General features: G+C 45.2%; 1 protein-coding gene across 1 annotated transcript in view; it reads right to left on the minus strand.

The window, feature by feature from the left end:
• runx2b (RUNX family transcription factor 2b) overlaps positions 1-11,677 on the minus strand; it is a 36,355-nt gene extending 24,678 nt beyond the window's left edge. Inside the window, exons 1-2 of the mRNA XM_052053461.1 lie at positions 11,146-11,677; positions 10,842-10,949 (exon numbers count right to left, since the gene is read on the minus strand). Coding sequence (XP_051909421.1) covers positions 10,842-10,899 — 58 coding nt within the window. The 5' untranslated portion in view covers positions 10,900-10,949; positions 11,146-11,677. The remainder of the gene's footprint in view (positions 1-10,841; positions 10,950-11,145) is intronic.
• Positions 11,678-18,075: the final 6,398 nt, after the last annotated feature.

Below are 18,075 nucleotides of genomic sequence, written 5' to 3' on the forward strand. Positions count from 1 at the left end.
GAAAATTACAGCTTATCGCTGCCAGAAGCTGTCTTTAAAAAAAAAAAAATGAAACCCACAGTCAGCTCTTTCCTCTCGCTATGCACCCACTGAAAACAACATTAGGTACCCGATACATGGCACGGGAAAAAAAAAAAAACATTTGACTTATTTTTCGAATAATACGTTTTTCATTAAAAATCCGGTCACTGCTTGACTTTGATGTTTTATTTTATTTTTGGGAGGGATGCTTTGGAGTTGGGTTTTTTTTCATAATAAAGAAAATTGATGACCTCTCCCTCTGTAGGTGGGAGGTGGGAAATGGTGAATATGAATTTAAGACCTCATGAACCTGAAGCATTATTCTAATGGTTGTTATTATTATCAAGGCCAAATCTTTCAAAATGAAGACCTCTCCTTTCGTACAGGGACCATAAGGAGTGGTTATTTATCTTAGTGTTGTATTCAAATGTTCAGGAATATTTTTGATGTATAGCAGACACGATTTTAAATGCCACTTCAATAACATTGAAGACCTGCCCCCCCGCTTCTGTAAATTTTAAAGTGATATATGCGGGTCATTATTTTGAGTACCGTATGAAATTCAGCATTTTGGAGAGCGAGCAAATTTAACGAGGCAAAATGAATCTTTTCAAATGCCACGTTCATAAAATTCAAAACCTCTCATTCGGTGAACATGACCGATGAGGGAGGAACGCCTGTGTTGCATTTTAAGATTTTTTTTTCCAACATAAGATTTTTTTTTCAACATCCACATCAGCCCTGCCTGTTTTTTTTTTCTGATGGAAAAAGGTCAGAAATAAGCAAGAATCTCTATTTGCATCAGATGTGTCAGCAAAAAAAAATAAATAAATTGCTTTTCTTTTTTGTTTGTAACGAGACAGAAAGCGCCGCAGACAACAAATGTGACAGAAAAGCAGGACGGGGGCGGAGGAGGCACCTCGTTTAACTTTGAATCGGTGGAGTCGCTCGACGTGGCATCTTCAAATTCCATCAAAAGCGTCTGTCACTCTGATCAACTATTCCCGCCTCCTCCACCTTTTGCACGTTCAGCATCAAGAGTGGAGAGGGGAGGGGGGGGGGGGGGAGACAGACCTACTTCCTGTCAGGAACGGCGCAACAGTTTGAGGGAGCGAATAAAAAAGACCAGACAGACAAAGCCGACTTCAGACGACTGTAGCGACGGCGAACAGCGACGATGTCAGAAAAAGCGAAAGGCGGAAATGCGGCAAAGCGGCAAGAAAGTATGTCTGATGTTTGTCGAGTTGCCCCGCGAGCAGTAAAAAAAAAAAACCCCGCCAAAAACTTCAACAACATTTTACTCACGCAAACTTTGACAACATTTGACAGCATTTAAACACCGGACGGATTGATTCAAACGCACGATGTAATCGTGCCTGCTGGTTTTTTAGAAATGTGCTGATATTGTGGATTTGTTAAATACGAAAAGAATTTTGCAGCGAACGCAGAAGATACAGTTTTCAAACGTAACCGTTGGTTTCCGTCTTCTTATGCTAGTAAAATTGAGCTCCAACTTCCGATGAAACAGGGCGCCGAGGATGATGACGCAATTAAAAAACATAAAATGTCCTCATAAATGCCAACAATCTACCCCCCCCCCCTCTCATGATCCGCGGTTGACAAAAATTTTTGGAACACTTCTCGCTAAGACCGCAGGACCAAATGCGCTAATCAGCGCGCTAACGATCTTCTCGATGTGAACATTGAAAAGCGATTTGGGATACTTGGAAGAATGTCACAGCATCCAAATATTGAAACGGTCCAACCTCCTGCAGGGTGTGAACATGATTTGTAATTTGTGAAATGTTTGAAAATGTTTCACCGCCAGCTGTCATCGTGTGCAAATTTATGAGATTTTTTTTTTTAAAGATGATCCAAAAAACATGTTGCTGATGTAGTTTTGTGTAAACACGTTTTTTTAAAAATTATCATCAAATGGAACGATTAGGCTCATAAAAGGTTAAAGAGCATTTTAGCTTCATCCTGAAATCTTATCGGAGAGCCGAGTAGCCATCACGTTTTGGATTTTCTTTCTCTTCCGGGAGGGAAGTCGATAACAATCGGAGTGCGTTTGCAAAAACCGCCACGCCGCCCACCAGTCAATATGAGCCGCATGTTCTGTTCTCACTACAAAGGCTTCACTTCCACCTGCGCGCACAATCGCGCACTCCCTTTTGGCTCCACAATGTGGTCCACATTCGAGTTAATTACGCACGTGAGCGTGTGCCACAGGTGGTACGCCGCCCGGCTTCGTTTGTCTTCAGCCTCCCACCCCCCAACCCCACACGATGGCGTGGGTTGAGGAGGAGGAGGAGGGTGGAGGGAGGAACAGGGGCAGCGGGGCCAAACGCTCGCCCCCACGTTGCCAGATGGGAGGTGTTTAAAAAAAAAAAAAAAAAAAAAAAAACAAGAAGTCTGCATGTGGTCGTTCTCACTTACGCAACAAAAAACCGTCACGCGGAAATTGGAAATAATCCATATCGGGCACCACAAGTTGCAGTCATGCACTTGTATTCGTTGCGCGGGCCTCGTTTTAAGTGTAAAAATAAGATAAGTGGGTTTTAGGACAAATGCATGCACATTTTTAAGTGGCGCCGCAGATGAGGCTCACGTTTTGAGATCCCTTCTCGTGTCAAAAAAAAGTCAAAGACAATACGCGCCATAAAACGGAATTTTTGATGGTTAAGCGATAAGACTTTGGACAATGCTGACATCTTGCTTGAATTGCTTGAATTGCTTTAATTGCCGTCGCTATTTCGAACAATAAAACCGTGCACATGGTGACTCTGCAGTTTTACTGCCGCGTACCAAACAAAGCCATTCTTAACGGCCAAACAGGTGTAAAAACTTGTCAGCTGCTATTCAGCGATTGAAGTAAATACATCATTTTTAATTTTTAAAATTAAATTAAAAAAAAAATTAAAATAAATTTTCAACCTCAGCCCCAACACTGCAAACACGATAAAACTTTGCGTGTTGCGAACGTCCTCTCGTCGGAGTGCGCCAACAACTCCAACTGGCATTCCGAACCATGTAAAAAACGTTATATTCTTACGTTAAAAAAAACAACAACAAAACGCTTCTTCGTAACAACAAACGCGATAAAACAATCATGGTGGCCGTAAGAACAATGTATATGCTTGACTCTGGAGTTTAACTGCAGGCGGAAGGGCAAAGTGGCCACACAGCCCTAAAAAGGAAAAGGAGTGGGCGTCGCCATACGGGGGTGCGTTTGATCCGTTAGCGTGCGTTGCGGGCCGGGTGGGTAATTTGAGCAAAATGTGTTATTAAAGACACCCGATGCCCTCGGCTGCACGTCCGCAATTGTTCGCATACACACACACACACACACACACCTTTCTCTTCTTTTCTTCCTCTTCTGAGTTATCCCCACAACCCCTCCCCATCCCACCGAGTGGCATCTGCTCAACACTAGCCGGCCCTCATGGTATGCAGATGCAAAGGCGCAGAGATGGGGGCGGTTTAAAAAAGAAAAAGAAAAAAAAGAAAAGGGGAGCGTGGAGGTGGGGGGTGGGGTGGATTGCTTCCAGGTGGCAGTTTGAGTGAGAGCATTAATCAAGCGCACAGATCTTCCTGTCATAGACACATTAAGCGCACATGCATGTTTACTACTACGACACCTGCGCAACGACTGCCGGCCTTGGCAAGCATGTGTTTTCGTACAGCGAGCCCCCCCCCCCACCCTCCATATGCACCGGAATGGGTCTGCAGAAAAGTGGTATCCAACATTCCCATTTGATCATTTCTACTGTTGATCAATTTTGCAAAACGCGACTGAGGTCATTACTTTGGTGAACCAGCCAAGGCTTTTGACAAGCTCGCGTACAACTTGTCGTCTTGGCGCGAGTCGTCAGAACTGGCCGGGAAACACATACTTCCTCTTTTTCGCAACAGGACAAGTTCAAATGCAGAATAAACCCCCAAAATACTTTGACATCACGTTCTGAACAAGTTGCTCCGCTGGTCACCAGAAGTGCAAGTTCAGTTTGTACCGAAGACAATCCAAGACGAAAGCCATCCCGAGTCATGACTTTTATTTGAACGAGGCACGGGCAAACCCCCGCGTTAGCGACGACTCGGCATATTCGTGAGCGGATTTCAAAGACTCCAATCCATGTTTTCGGCTCCGACGCCTCCTGCGTTTCCTCAGCGAAAGAGTGGAAATTACCTCCGAACACGGTTAACATCCCACCTATGTCGCTCCTTTCATGACCCGCCGCTAAGTAAGTTTACATCGGAGGGGATGCCGCATTCCTGCCAGACTAAACCAACACGGTGGAAGGCTGACCTCTTCCCTCCCTCGCGGCGTGAAACAGGTAAGGCCTTGTGCGTCACCGCTCTCGTTCACATCATTACGGCTCGAAAACAAACATCCACGAGGCCGCGCGCGCTTTTATACGCCTTCGTCGAAAGGGGCGGAGGGGGCGCGTAGGGAGTCTTGGAACTTGTGTAAAAGTGTAAGACGGTTTTTCAAACAATTCACTGTTGGGACTCTTGATGCTTCACAGCTTGGTTCTACTTCTATAAATGATTTTGGACCACTTACGTCTTCTTTTTTAAATTTTTTTTTTTTTGCATAAGTGCGTGTCACTTGCAACCGACGTTTACTGTCAAACGTGTCAAAACGACACTGAGGGGCAAGCAACTCGAAATTCGGACTCGCCTGGGTGATCGAAAAAGAAAAATAGATCAAACACAACTCACTTAAAAATCAGTCACCCAAAAATGGCCCAAGTCAACTACGAAATGTTTCGTCATGTTTCGAACACCCGGATGGTCTCTCCACTCCCCAAAAGTGCAAATCCAATGTAAAGTGGTTACTCACAATCCAGCGGGCACCATTTGCAATAACTAAACTGAAGGGAGGGCGGGAGGGCCCCCCCCACCCCCCCCGATTGACACACCTGATGCTAAATGAGGCAAGTCCAGATGATAGGAAAGCAGCGGATGCGTCTTTGATTTATGAACTTGATTAGAAATGAGGTGAGGAATGATCACGACTTTGTTGGCTGTGTTGACATTTTGATACAACAGTAAGCAATAAAGCTGAATTATTCTTATTTTATTTATTTTTTGCTGCTCAGAGGTACAGTTGTGATCTGTATCATGGCTCCTTGTATCTCTCCAACAAACCCCCAAAATTTGAATGAAAAAGGTCGCAAAGTAAAATGAGGCTCTTTTCTCATTGACAACGAGGCGCTCTAAAACCCTGGTCCACATGTCGGCTTGTCAAGTCAGACTTTCCCCCGTTCTTTTTGCCCTCTTGGCGCTTTTCCCTTTCACACATGCATGCACTTAAGGCTGGACAACGAAACATCCGAAGGGAAGGTGCGTTTTTGGGGTGCACGCATTGCTAGTTAGCTAGCTGCGTGTCGCCGGATAAGGAACAACATCATTTGAGGCATGCCCTGGCAATCAGGAAAACAGTTTCACGCTATATCGCCTCAATTAAATACTACATAGTTCTCCGTCTTTGTAAGTTCCCTGTTAAAAAAAAAACAACGTTTATTTAGCAACTCATCTCCGAATCTTTGGTCTTGAATGACCACTTGCATTTCGTGACAAGATCTGGAAACACGGCTGTGGAGTCGGAGTGCTTTGAGCGAAAAAGCTTCTTTAAAAGACTTCCTTGTCTCTTCACATCAAAAGCAGCTGACACAGAACCATCTAAGACCTAAACTGCGGCTCTTACAGGAATCACGCGTTTATATTCAAGCATGAAAACGACACCAGGCCGCTAATTACCGCACCTTGACAATCACCAATTAAAACGACAACACACAAAGCCGTTATTTGTCCCCGCCGCCGAAAACAGTATCACGCAGACATGCCCCCGATTAGCCCGCGGGAATTACACGGGGATCATAATGTGCGTGGCTAAGAGGCGCTAATAGCTCGTGGGACTGGCAAACACACGTGAGCTATTTTGGGGACTTAAATAACACGTTGGCGGGGCCCAAGAGGGCCTCCATTGAGGACGAGTCAGAGCACAGTAGCTGCCACTGAAGCTCTGCTGCGTTCCAAATTACCGCTCAATGAACGCGTCTCTGCTGGCGCTTTAAGATGTGACAGGTTTGCGCTTCGCGTGAAGCGTCGCTGGAGCGCTTTGTCAATATCAGATGCATCTTCAGGTCCGTGAAGTCTTTGCCCCCCCCTCACTACCAAGACCATTTGTAACACGAGCACTCAGAGGAAAAACTCTGAACAGAGACGTCAATTTTTATGACTCAAGTTAAATGTTTTTCTTTTCGTTCAAGTTGTGTGCTTGCCTTACGAATAAGGACAAAGATTGTAAACTAGTACATGGCCCTTAAGCTGGATATCAAATGCTATCCTTGATCTAACCTTTGGAAAATCATTTGAGCCTTTATTTGATTTCACCGATATCCATCCGCGTAAAATGAAAATAAATGTCAAACCATGGAGACGCGTGTTCACAACTAAAAATGGCCAAGTACATAAAATGAGCCGTGGGCGTGTCTGCCGAATTCACCAAAGCCACGCCTTGTTGAATTTCTCAACTGTCAATCAAATAACAGTTGTACGACCTGGAAAAACTTTGTTCAGCATCATGCTTGAACGACAAAAATAGATCGGCTGAAAGCCTCTGGTGCCTTCACTATACTGTATACCACCCGGTCAGCGAGGGGCTTTTCCACGCTGTGACAACGAGGCGCTCTAAGGTGGCCACGCCAGCACCAAGCTCGTGTCATGTTGACTTTAAAAAAAATAAATAAATAAAATTATTTAATTTAAAAATGTAAAAAAATTATACCTCACTCTCCTGCCTTTCTCTCCATTACAAACACATACCCAAAGCGAACAACAAAGCGCTCTAACAGCAGCCACACCAGCAGACTAACCGAAGGCTGGATTTGCAGGTTACAAATACGCCATTTCGCAGCTAACCTGTATGTAGGCCATCAAGTTCTTATGAGCCCAAGTGCGTCGGTGGGCCACATTTTAGCTAAGGCCAGGGAAAAAAATAAAATAAAAATGAGACATCAAAAAGGATTTTCATACATGAGTTCTACGGCGACATTTCGGCAACAGACGCCATCTCATTTGAGTTTTCCACCTTTATGTATTTGCAAAGCTTTTCTTTTTTGATCCTGTTGACCGAGCGGCGTCCACGCGATGATCACTGCCCCGCGACTTTTAATGATCTATTTGCAATTACGTTTTTAACAGGGCCTGTATGTGCTCACCAGACAGGAGCTGGCGCTCGAGTGGCTGCCACACGAGTCGAAGACTTTTCTGTCGCCTCCGCCAAGCCAAAAAATGTATTTTGGGCAATTAAATACAAACGCAACGCCAAGACAAATCTTCATGGTGATGGGAATATTTCGCTAGCGTCGTCTTTCTAGCGGGAATGCGGCGGCAGTCCAAATTAAAAGTGTCCGTGACGGCAGCAATGTGGCGCTAGGGCAAACAAAACAAAGATTCTTGCAACTTGCGTTCTGGGCAAAAAAAAGAAAAAGAAAAAAAGAAGAAGAAACTGACGCCACCACACACACACACAGACATGCATACACACACACACGTACAAAACTCCCCCCCCCCCCCCAAAAAACTAGTCCACCAGGAACAAGTTGAGAAAACATCGCGGACGTCTCGAATCTCACACACGGGATTTAAGTTGACTGATGATGGAAAAGATGATTAATCCTTAGTGCTCTCAAAATACACATAGCAATTTACATGTCCAACGTGAGCAAAATCCGGGCTTCTCAAACTGGGGTTCGCGAGCCATTCCTTGAGGCCCGCAAAATTATTCATCATATGGAAATATGGCCACTTGCCGGACAATAAAACCAACATACTTAAAGCACTTAACTCCTCCCTGCCGAACTGTGGACCAATGAAAAGTTGCGAAAATATGACTACTTCCCCTCGTTAAATTTTGGTGTGAATATTTTATTAATAATAACTATATTATAATACAATAATAATAATGGTAAGCTGCAACCTGATAACCAAATAAACTGTCCACTGTGGCAACCGCCGTCGCTGAAAGGGTGAATATTGAAGCCATGCTGAAAAAAATAGAACTTCACTCTCCGCCGAAAGTAGCCTCGTCATTGTTTTTCGTGACATTACGATTTTTTTCGAAAACTTTTCAAATCCACCCGGCATGTACGGGTTACGCAGTAGTAACTGGTATTCGGATTGTTGATTCGGATTATTATTTGATCTTTTTGGTTTTGGAACACCTATCCCAGTCTCCCCCCCCCCCGTGATACATAATACTTGTTTTGATTTTGAAATTACAAACACAGTCCGATACTCCGGTGGTCCCGGGGACATTTTGCGGCGCCGCTGACAGATTTACGAGCCAGATGATCGTAAAACGGCGCCGGAGGTGACATCAATCAACGGGACGCCGTGAGAATCGATAGACGATGGCCTGAATCGCACTCCTCGCCGCCTCCACCCCCCACACCCCCCCCCCTTTCGCACCTGAGCATCATCCTGCTTTCAATTTCCTGCCGCATTCGCTCCCCCACCCCCCCTCCCCACGCGGGTGAGAGGTTAACGCGGTAATAGGCGGCGGTGATTGGTGGAAGACGCTGGAGCGCATTAAGAAGCCGACGCTGCTTCTGTGGAGAGGCCCCCGCAAGCAGATGTGAGACTTCTGACAAAACATCTTGGAGATATTTGATTTGGACTCGACCGCTCGGGATACGGAGCGGGCTCGAGAGACGCCGGCTCGTAAATGTTTGTTTAAAATTTGAGCGCTCGTGTACTATTTATTTGCCCGATTGAGCCGGTCGTCCCGAGACAGCGGGCGCAATGCTAACAGGCCACAACAACAACAACAACACAAGAGAACTGAAAATTCTGAAGATACCGTTCAGCTATCTTTCCAAATTCACTTTGAAATGAGACGACGAGCCAACTATTTTCATAACAATGCTTTTGCACGCGATACACGACGCCGTCATGATGCCAAAAAGGCCCGAACGACGACAAAATTGTTGTTTGCAGTACGTCCCAACCTTGTAACCTCGTGCCGGGTTTTGAGGTGACTTTCCGTGCCGTTTACAACATCTTTGCTTGATGCGAGGCTTCTCTCGCGTCTCCACCCAAAAATGCAAAAAGCACATCACAGAAAAAATAAAATACATTAAATTAAAAATCCACCAATACGTTAGAGTGCACACAGGTCTGAAAATCATTCGGCTACTGTTTAAAGCTCGCACTGATTCTTTCCAAATTGAAGCCCGGGACTTTCCATGAATTTCCACTATGTTGAAGTTTCACGTTGAGCTCGTCGTCATCACGCGGAAAGACCACAACAAGAAAAAAAAAAGGGAGCATGAATTACAGAGACGACTAAAAATCACGATGGGACGCGAAGAGAGCGATCTTTTGAACTGAAGCTCGTCGTCTTCTGATGTATTTCCACAACACTTTATGTTATATAACAAACCACCGCGATGCAAAAAGACCGGCACAACAACAACAAAAACATTAAGCACATGAGCGCTATTTCTTACACATAAAATTAACACCTTTGGGTTTCTTATGTGTATCTTATACCTTAAGTACCTTGTACTTTATTTACAACATGAACTAACTTTTGTCTTTGTCTTTAAATCATTCTATTTTTCACAGCAGTATTGCAATCTCCACGGCACAGTTTTAAGGTTTAGCTTTGCATCTGCGAGAATGATCACAAAAAGTTCCCATGTGAGTCAATTATTATTTTATTTATTTTATTTTTTTAAACACAAAGGTTTGTGTTTGATTAAAGATGCAGATTAGAGCCAAAAAAATAAATTAATTAAAAATAAAGTTTCCTTCGCAATGCATGTTGCCAAAATGTGGCTCCCAAAACTCCAGCTATGTCTTGGGGGGGGGAAAAAAAAAGTTAAAAGAAAAAAAAAATGTAAAAAGTGACATTCTTTCACGGTAGAAACTTCTAACGCAGGTCGACCGTTCAATCTGTCCACCTCAGATAATATAATCACTTTGTCCGCATCGGGTGTTGCATAATGTTCGAATGCGTTTTTTTTTTTTTTCATTTACTGCTGTGGTTGCAGTTGCCACAATGAGGCACCTGAAATTTCAACTTTGCTGCCCCGAAATTCAGATCATCCTTAAAATTGAGAAGCTTTGCTTGGGGATTGTACAGGGATAAAAGCGAATGCTTGTCATTGGGCTCATTTGCATATCTCACAGTGATTTTTTGTTTTTTGGGGGGCAAAGTGTAAAAAAAAAAAGTCCTTCGGCTGTGTTCAATTTGATATACAAGAGTAAACAAAACAAACCAGAAAAAAAGGTGTTAAAATAGGAATATGGTATTTTTTTTCTCATGCCAAAATGTGGTTCCTGAAACTCCGGCTTTTGTCGCCGAAAAAGGATCCCTGCTCTGCGATGAAATGAAGACTCCCAAGAGGAAGATCAAAAAGGCGGGCTGACCGCATTTAGAGCAAATTAAATGCAGCTAAATCAGAAGGTGGCAATTCTTTTACGCTTTTGCGGTTACATGACTCGCCAAAATTAAAAAAACAAGCGATAAACTCACTGCAGACGTCACGGTGGCTCAAATTTGGTACCTGAAATTTGTCGCTTCCCCTCCACCCCACATCTGAAGCTTGAAATTTTTTTTTGGGGGGGGGGGGGGGGAAATGATGTGTGCAAACGAAAGACAGGTTGAATGCGGTTGAGCGAGGTTCCTGTCGATGATCATCCAGGATGCTTGACTCCCTCGCATCCACAACACCTGACCTGACCCCCCCCCCCCCCCCCCCCCCCCCCCGGCCAAGCGCGTAAGGAATCAAAGCGCTACTCACCCCAGAAGAAGTTCTGCTGGCATGGTGTGACGGTGCTGAAGAGGCTGTTGGACGCCATGCCGGGACCGGCTCTCGCTCCTCGGCGGTTTCTGTGAACCTTGACACGTCCTAAACCGTGTCACCGGTGGTGGGGGGGGAGGAGGAGGAGGTGGGTGAAAAAATACATTTGGGAAGCCGCGAGACATTGCGTTTACGTATCAACTATTCCGATGACCACAAGCATGAAGCCGGCGATGTTTTTTTTTTTTTTATGGAGGAGGGAAATGAAAAAAAATATATAGATCAGATGTTGCGGCGTACTTACTCCTTTAGCGCCCGTCCTTGTGACTGGTGCTGCTGGCCCGCGACCATTAACCATTGACGTTCCGGCCACGCCGAGCCCCGAGCCGCGCGTCTGTGGTTCTGTGGTTGTTTTGGAGGAGCACCTCGCGCAAAAACCCCAAAACGGCACCAGCGGCTTTAAAAACTGCTTTTCCTGCCCTCCACACGCCGTCACTGGAGAGCCTCGCTCACGTGCCCCCGCGACGTCACCGCGGTGGTGGGCCGGACCCTCATTGTGGTTTCCCTCTCTCCGCCCTTCACTCCTTCTTCCTCCTCCTCCTCCTCAGCTGCGCTTGCAGGCTCCGGTCTCCAGCGCAAGCATCTCCCCCATGTGTCAGGAGGCTCCACTCCCGCTTTCTCCCCCTCCAAAGCTGCTCTCTGACATCCGAGGAGACTGCATACAGAAGCAGTGAGAGTTGGCGTAGAAAAAAAAAAACTTGTTTGCAGAGGGGCGTGTGCGACGTGAGGAGCGGCTTCCCATCCGAGGGGTTGAAGCCGCCGCTCTGTTGCGTCGGTGACCGCAAAGGTTCCGCCATGTGCGTTTTGAGCCGGAAGGCGCGCAAGGGAATGCGTGGAATGAAGATGAGAAAGTCGCTTCGTCACCGACTTGGCGGTGACTCCGCAGAAGAAGCCAAAGGAGGGGGGGGGGGATTTAATCCCAGCGGCAATATAAACAGTAACTTGGCATAAAAATCAAAAAAAAGTTTTGAAATGATGTACAAAAAGTACACTAACTACAATGTTAGCTTGGGCTGTGCTATATGCCCCCCCCTCACATCAATATCCATCCATCCGTCCATTTTCCGAGCCGCTGCAAGATATTACATTCATTCATTCATTCATCTTCCGAGCCGCTTGATCCTCACTAGGGTCGCGGGGGGTGCTGGAGCCTATCCCAGCTGTCTTCGGGCAGTAGGCGGGGGACACCCTGAATCGGTTGCCAGCCAATCGCAGGGCACACAGAAACGAACAACCATTCGCACTCACACTCACACCTAGGGACAATTTAGAGTGTTCAATCAGCCTGCCACGCATGTTTTTGGAATGTGGAAAGAAACCGGAGCACCCGGAGAAAACCCACGCAGGCCCTGGGAGAACATGCAAACTCCACACAGGGAGGCCGGAGCTGGAATCGAAACCGGTACCTCTGCACTGTGAAGCCGACGTGCTAACCACTGGGCTACCGGGCCGCCAAGATATTACATAAGACGCCAATTCTCTTGTTCCATGCATAAAAAACTCACATTGCAGACATGATGCCATGGCAAACCCCAAATGATTTCGGCGAAAATGAATTCGCCTCGCTGCCCCAATACTTTTGGCGAGCGAATGTACACACCGATCCTATTTTACACCGATCCGCTGCAGGTATCGGGTTTTATGATGAGGTTTGCTCCATTGTCAGGTATTTAAATCCCCTGCTTAAATCAATAAAGTCCGTATTTATGAGCTATGAAATCTTATATGGTTATTTGTGTAATTGATGTCGGAGGGGCCCAATTAGTCATGATTAAACACGTTTTAATAGCCTCCGCGTGTGTGTTTTAGGACAATAAAGAATAATGACGTTAAATCTGAGACGCCCCGGCGGTTCCTCACGTCCTCGCCACTTACCGTTATTCTGCGCAGTGAAGAATTTACTTTGGCGCTGGGCACTCGGTAAATATTTGCCGTCTAAAACAAGAACATGCCTCCCGGGTCACAGCGCCGGCTCGGGATTGGCCGTCGCCATGCGGCTGTTGGCGGCAGGCAAACACGCCCCGGGCATCGGCGAGACGCGCGCCGGCTATTTCCACTCTGAGATTTAATGCGTGGTGTCAGCCGTGGCGTTTACCTTTCCCGCTAAAAATATCTCCGCTGTATTTTCTGGATATTTGGAAACGTTAGCCTTTCGAATAACAACTTTTAGCGCCGCGCGCCAACGGGATCGGATGCCCCGCTGTCAGAAGCGTTAAAGGCGCGAGACGAACGAGCGGCGGCATATTACCGGCAATCTGACGGCGGTGTAATTTGGACATCACGACTCAGCCTAAAAGACCGAATGAAAAATAAATCAAAAAAAGCCGACCGGTGTGGCAGGAAACATCCTGAGTGGCACACGCGAAGCTGTTCGTATTGAGCTGGTTTCATTTCAGATGCAGCGGTGCCTTGAGATTGAGTTTTAATTTGTTCCCTGACCACGCTTGAAATTTCAATTGATTTAATGTACACAAGGCCAAATAGCACTACCTAACATTGAAATTTAGCAAAACATACACAAAAGACATACATTAAACACAAAAAATAATTCAGCAAACAACGTCTCCTTCTGGTGTGCCCATCTTGGGCACCTGGGGGGCAAAATAAGTCAGACGAATATAACGTTCACCGAGTTGTCTCAACTCCTCTCAGCTCCTCAGTACGGCACTTATATAAAATGCTACGCTGAGGATGCAGAATATGACTGAGTACTGTGATATTGTCTGCAACATAGAGGCTATTTAGCGTTAGCGTCAAGCTATGTGTTTTTGTTTTAAAAGGTGGAATTTTCTTTGTATAGTTTCGTCCGACAGTAAACTTCAACAAACAATAAACAGCTCGAAGCGAGCATGCTTGACCTCTTATTTGGAGAATCCCCATTTCTTAAAAGCCGGAGAGTGAGAACAGGCACTCAGGAATTCTTTAAACTGATAATTTTCATATGATTGTGCTTTAATAAGTTTGAATGCGTTTAAAAGGTGTGCCCAAACTATAAAGCACATGATAGATGGTTTCATTGACATATACCGTACAGTATATTTGAAAAAATATCTATATTTATATACTTTGCCACAGCCTTGTTTGGATTTGGGGCTCACTGACCTCCATTCTGCCAGATCTGATCCGAGGCGGGGTATGCATGCAATAATCAGGCTTCTGCTTTTGTTTTTTGGGCTGCCGAGGCAAAAAAACATGAAGACGAACGTCCTTGATTGGAGGGGATTTGGAACAATTACTTCGTAAGAGGAGCCGAGCGAGTCACGCAAGAGCGCATTTGCGACGACGTCTGCAGTCCATGCGAGACCCGCTGTTTTCGCGGATTTAACGTCTCGAAAGCGCACTGTTGCTGGATGTAAACAGGGCATGCTATTGAAGGGGATGGGCGGGGGGGGCGGGAGGAGGGGGGGGGGGTGCGTCATGGGAGTCGTGCTGTGTCGAGACAATTCCCGACAGCTGTGTTCACGTGAAAGGCTGGAATACGATACGGAATATAATATTTAATTCATAAGATTTTCTCCTCCGGTGGCCGAATACGCCAAAGACTCCAGTTGAAGATGAAGAGCTTGGACGCGCCGTGAGCTCTGGTCAGGGTTCTGAAAGGCCCGCCCTGCCCCTCTGCCACTCAGGACCACACATGCGCGCACCTTCAATGTTATCTCAAGCCCTCACAGAAACATAATAGAGGTTTCACGTGTAGCTGAAAATTACACGCGCTCGCTACGGTTTCCTTCCTTCCTTCAGCTTGGAAAGAGGTTGTTTTCATTTTTGGGGAAAAAGTGTGAGTGGATAATGACACCCAACGTGGGAGCGAGGGCTGGGCGATACGACCTCAAAACAAAATCGGCCATCTTTTTCACAAAGATCTCATGTCCTGATTTCATCGATGTTTCCCTTTGATACATTTCTCAACTGTTCTGCTTTTAGTTATACCTTTTTAAAAAAATATATATTATTTTTTTACATATAGTGATGCCTTGTGATTTTTTTTTAAACTTCACGAATTTAAAGCACATGCAGGAATGATTCTCCACCTTGGAACTATGACAACTGGACTCACGATTATTAATAACCTGGTCCGGTGGCATTTCGTCAAGCTGATTTTATTGGAAGCAAATAAGGTATGGAAAAGTTCATTAGAAAAAAAAAAAATCAAGCAGATGAAGAAATGTAATTTGCAAGGACCAAAGTAAATTTTTTGCAGGGTTCGGATATGCCATGGGAAATTTTGACATTTTTGTGTTTTTTTTCTCAGTGGTCTTTTTTTTTGTGGTGTCTGGAGAACTGTTTTTGGAGTCACAAGGAAAATAAAGAAGAGGGAAATGTTTCGTATCGAATGGCGCAAGCGCAACCTAAACACGCATATGAAATTAAAGTTTTTATGAAGAAGAAAAAAAAAAAGAGGGCGGGGGTCAGATCATCAGATCATTGGCAAAGACGGCCGACCGCTGAATTCTTGTTCGACCCTTCATCGCTCATTTTAATCACGCTGCAGCATAAACACTCAGTGGCAGTTCAAAGGCACATGCTGACACACAAGCGGTGCATTCTGCGTGTTTGCTGACAAGTTGCTTTAAGCGGATTGATATAGAGCGTATATCCGTCTACAACCGGGACTCGGTGAGAATAACCGGTACACAGAATGGATAGACACTGTCAAAGACTTTGCCTATGTCCACAAACGGGCTATTTCTCTTGTTTACAAATCTTTTTAGTGCACACTTCTCCTTCGCTAAATAATCCATCCACCTCATAGCAGTAGCATATTGAGATACTGATTAGACAGCATGATAATTGCACAGACGTGCCTCTGGCTGCACATAATAAAAAGCTACTTGCTTATCACCTCGTGTAGCCCAACACATCTACATCCTGGAATTTATTAGGTGTGTAAAGTTGCTGGATATTGACAAAAACTGGTCGGCGCCATCTTCGAAACCGTTCCAGAAGCATTCCAAACATACACACTGAGTAACAGGATGACACGAGAGACTATATATGTCGTATTGTTGGATCTGCAGCATCTGATAGGGTTGACCACAGTATTCTGTTGGCTCATTTGCAGCACCAGGTGGACATTAGCGGAAGTGATTTAGAGTGGTTCGGATCCTATTTGCGAGAAAATACTTTTTTTTGTGTCAGCCTTGGTTGCGTTTGAGCACCGCCCTACCCCACTATGGTACGGTGTTCCACAGGGCTCAATTTTGGGGCTCCTGCAGTTTTCATTGCATTTTCTGGCCCTGGGTTCCATCTTAAGAAAGCAAGTTCTTTCCTTTTCACTGCTATGCGGATGTCATGTCAGTTCTATTCCCACTGAGCAAAAAGGACACATTCTCAACCGAAGCTCATACCAGGGATCACATAACTCCAATTCTGCCCAAACCGCCATAAAAGCCATGAAAAATTTCTGTCATATCGTGCAGGATATCTGCAAAAGACAAACACGTGCAAGGTGCGAATGATGCATCGCGATCCACCGTGAGAAAACTGTCCTCTGTATCCTCTGGTAACTCTGTTATTGTGCGGTGAAGCGCTTCACAGATGGGTTGGTCCAGTTTAAGCATCCCTTAAGTGCAAAGTCAGCACACATAATAACACGTCCTCGTCGCGATGATGCAAGGCCAGCGCAAGTCACATGACGACCAGCGTCATAAACAGAAATGTGTCACCGGGAAAGTGTGAGGACAACGCAGAAGGACCGTGACTCATTCAGCGTAGGGCACGCACAGGCAACCGCCGTGATCTTACACATAAGCGACCCATTATGTTGCCGTCTGTTTATTTGCCACAGAGAATAAAGCAGGCCTGATGGCAGCAAGCGTCTCCCGTTGGAGAAGCGAGCCAGTACGAGGGTGGCCCGTGTGGCAGCGACAATGGCGCAAACAAAAGCCTCCGCTGTCTTCTTTTTGTGACGGATAATTGTCCGCCTCACATGATTTCACAATGCCGTGACTCGATGCCCGGCCCTTCTAAAGCTGAATTTAGGACATTGTGGACAAGAGGCTGCTTTTCTTCTTCAATGTGGTTGAAAAAAAATGGGGGGAAGATACAAGCAGTGATGGATGACAAAAGGCAGAGAGTGAAAAAAGGATAGCTTGCCAATGAGCAAATTATGGCCTACGTTGTCCTTTGATTATCATTTAAAAATAAAAAATAAAAAGCTTGCCTTCCATCTTCAATGTTTGGTTGAAAATGTGATCCAAAAGTTACACCAACCCTCTACAAAATGTTCATTTTCAAATTCCTGGAACGAAAATGGAATAAAAATGACATGAGGCATCGCTCTCGTATTCCCGTTCCATTATCCAGTCCCACGGTGGAATACGACGAAGCACAGTAGCGACGGCCTATAAATGTAATTAAGTGGTGTTAATTTAATTATAAGCGACAAAATGCGTCTCCGGTGATATCCTAATCGAATTACCAGCCATAAAGATCCCAAGCCCATCAATCAAAATGCTTTATGACTTTCCGCTATCCACGAACGCTAATTGACGAGCGCCGATCCATTCAGACCGGTCCTAAATGTGGAAAGTGTGAGTCACCGCAGAGAAATAAAACAAGGATGTTTGCTGCTTGTGGTGGCAACGCATTCAAAACAAAAAAAATCATTCATCCATCAAAACTTTGGGTTGCCAGATGCATTCAAAGCACCCTTCTTTTTTTTACGTCAAGAGGGGCTGGCCACACGGGAAAAAGGCAACCAAAAAAAAAAAAAAAATACGTGACACACAGACACAATCCTGCCTGACGAGACAACTTCCCGAAGATGGAAAACTGCCGTGATGGTTTTTTAAAATTTATTTATTTTATGTCACCAGGGATGGAGAATCCGAGCCATTTCAACAGGATGAGGTGACCAAGATGAGCATGCCAAATCTGTCGCACATTTTCGCCAAACAAAAACAACCGCGTTTGTTACGGTTCGTGTTAGGATGGGTTCGGGGTGACGGCATTTATAACGCTACCACGCGGGGAAAATTGCCTAGTTGACTTTTTCACCCACATTTGGCGCGGTTGCCATTTAAAAACAACACAGACGAAAGAAAAAGGATGACTGTGGTGGCTAAAAAGCTAACGTAGATCAACTAATGTTCATTTTCCAAACTTGACCAATCTCTATCTTAGGGGTCAATTTTGTATTTTTGTTCTGACCCTAAAATGTATTCACGAAAAA

The sequence above is a fragment of the Hippocampus zosterae genome, chromosome 19, assembly GCF_025434085.1.
Source record: "Hippocampus zosterae strain Florida chromosome 19, ASM2543408v3, whole genome shotgun sequence".
Taxonomy (NCBI): Eukaryota; Metazoa; Chordata; class Actinopteri; order Syngnathiformes; family Syngnathidae; genus Hippocampus; species Hippocampus zosterae.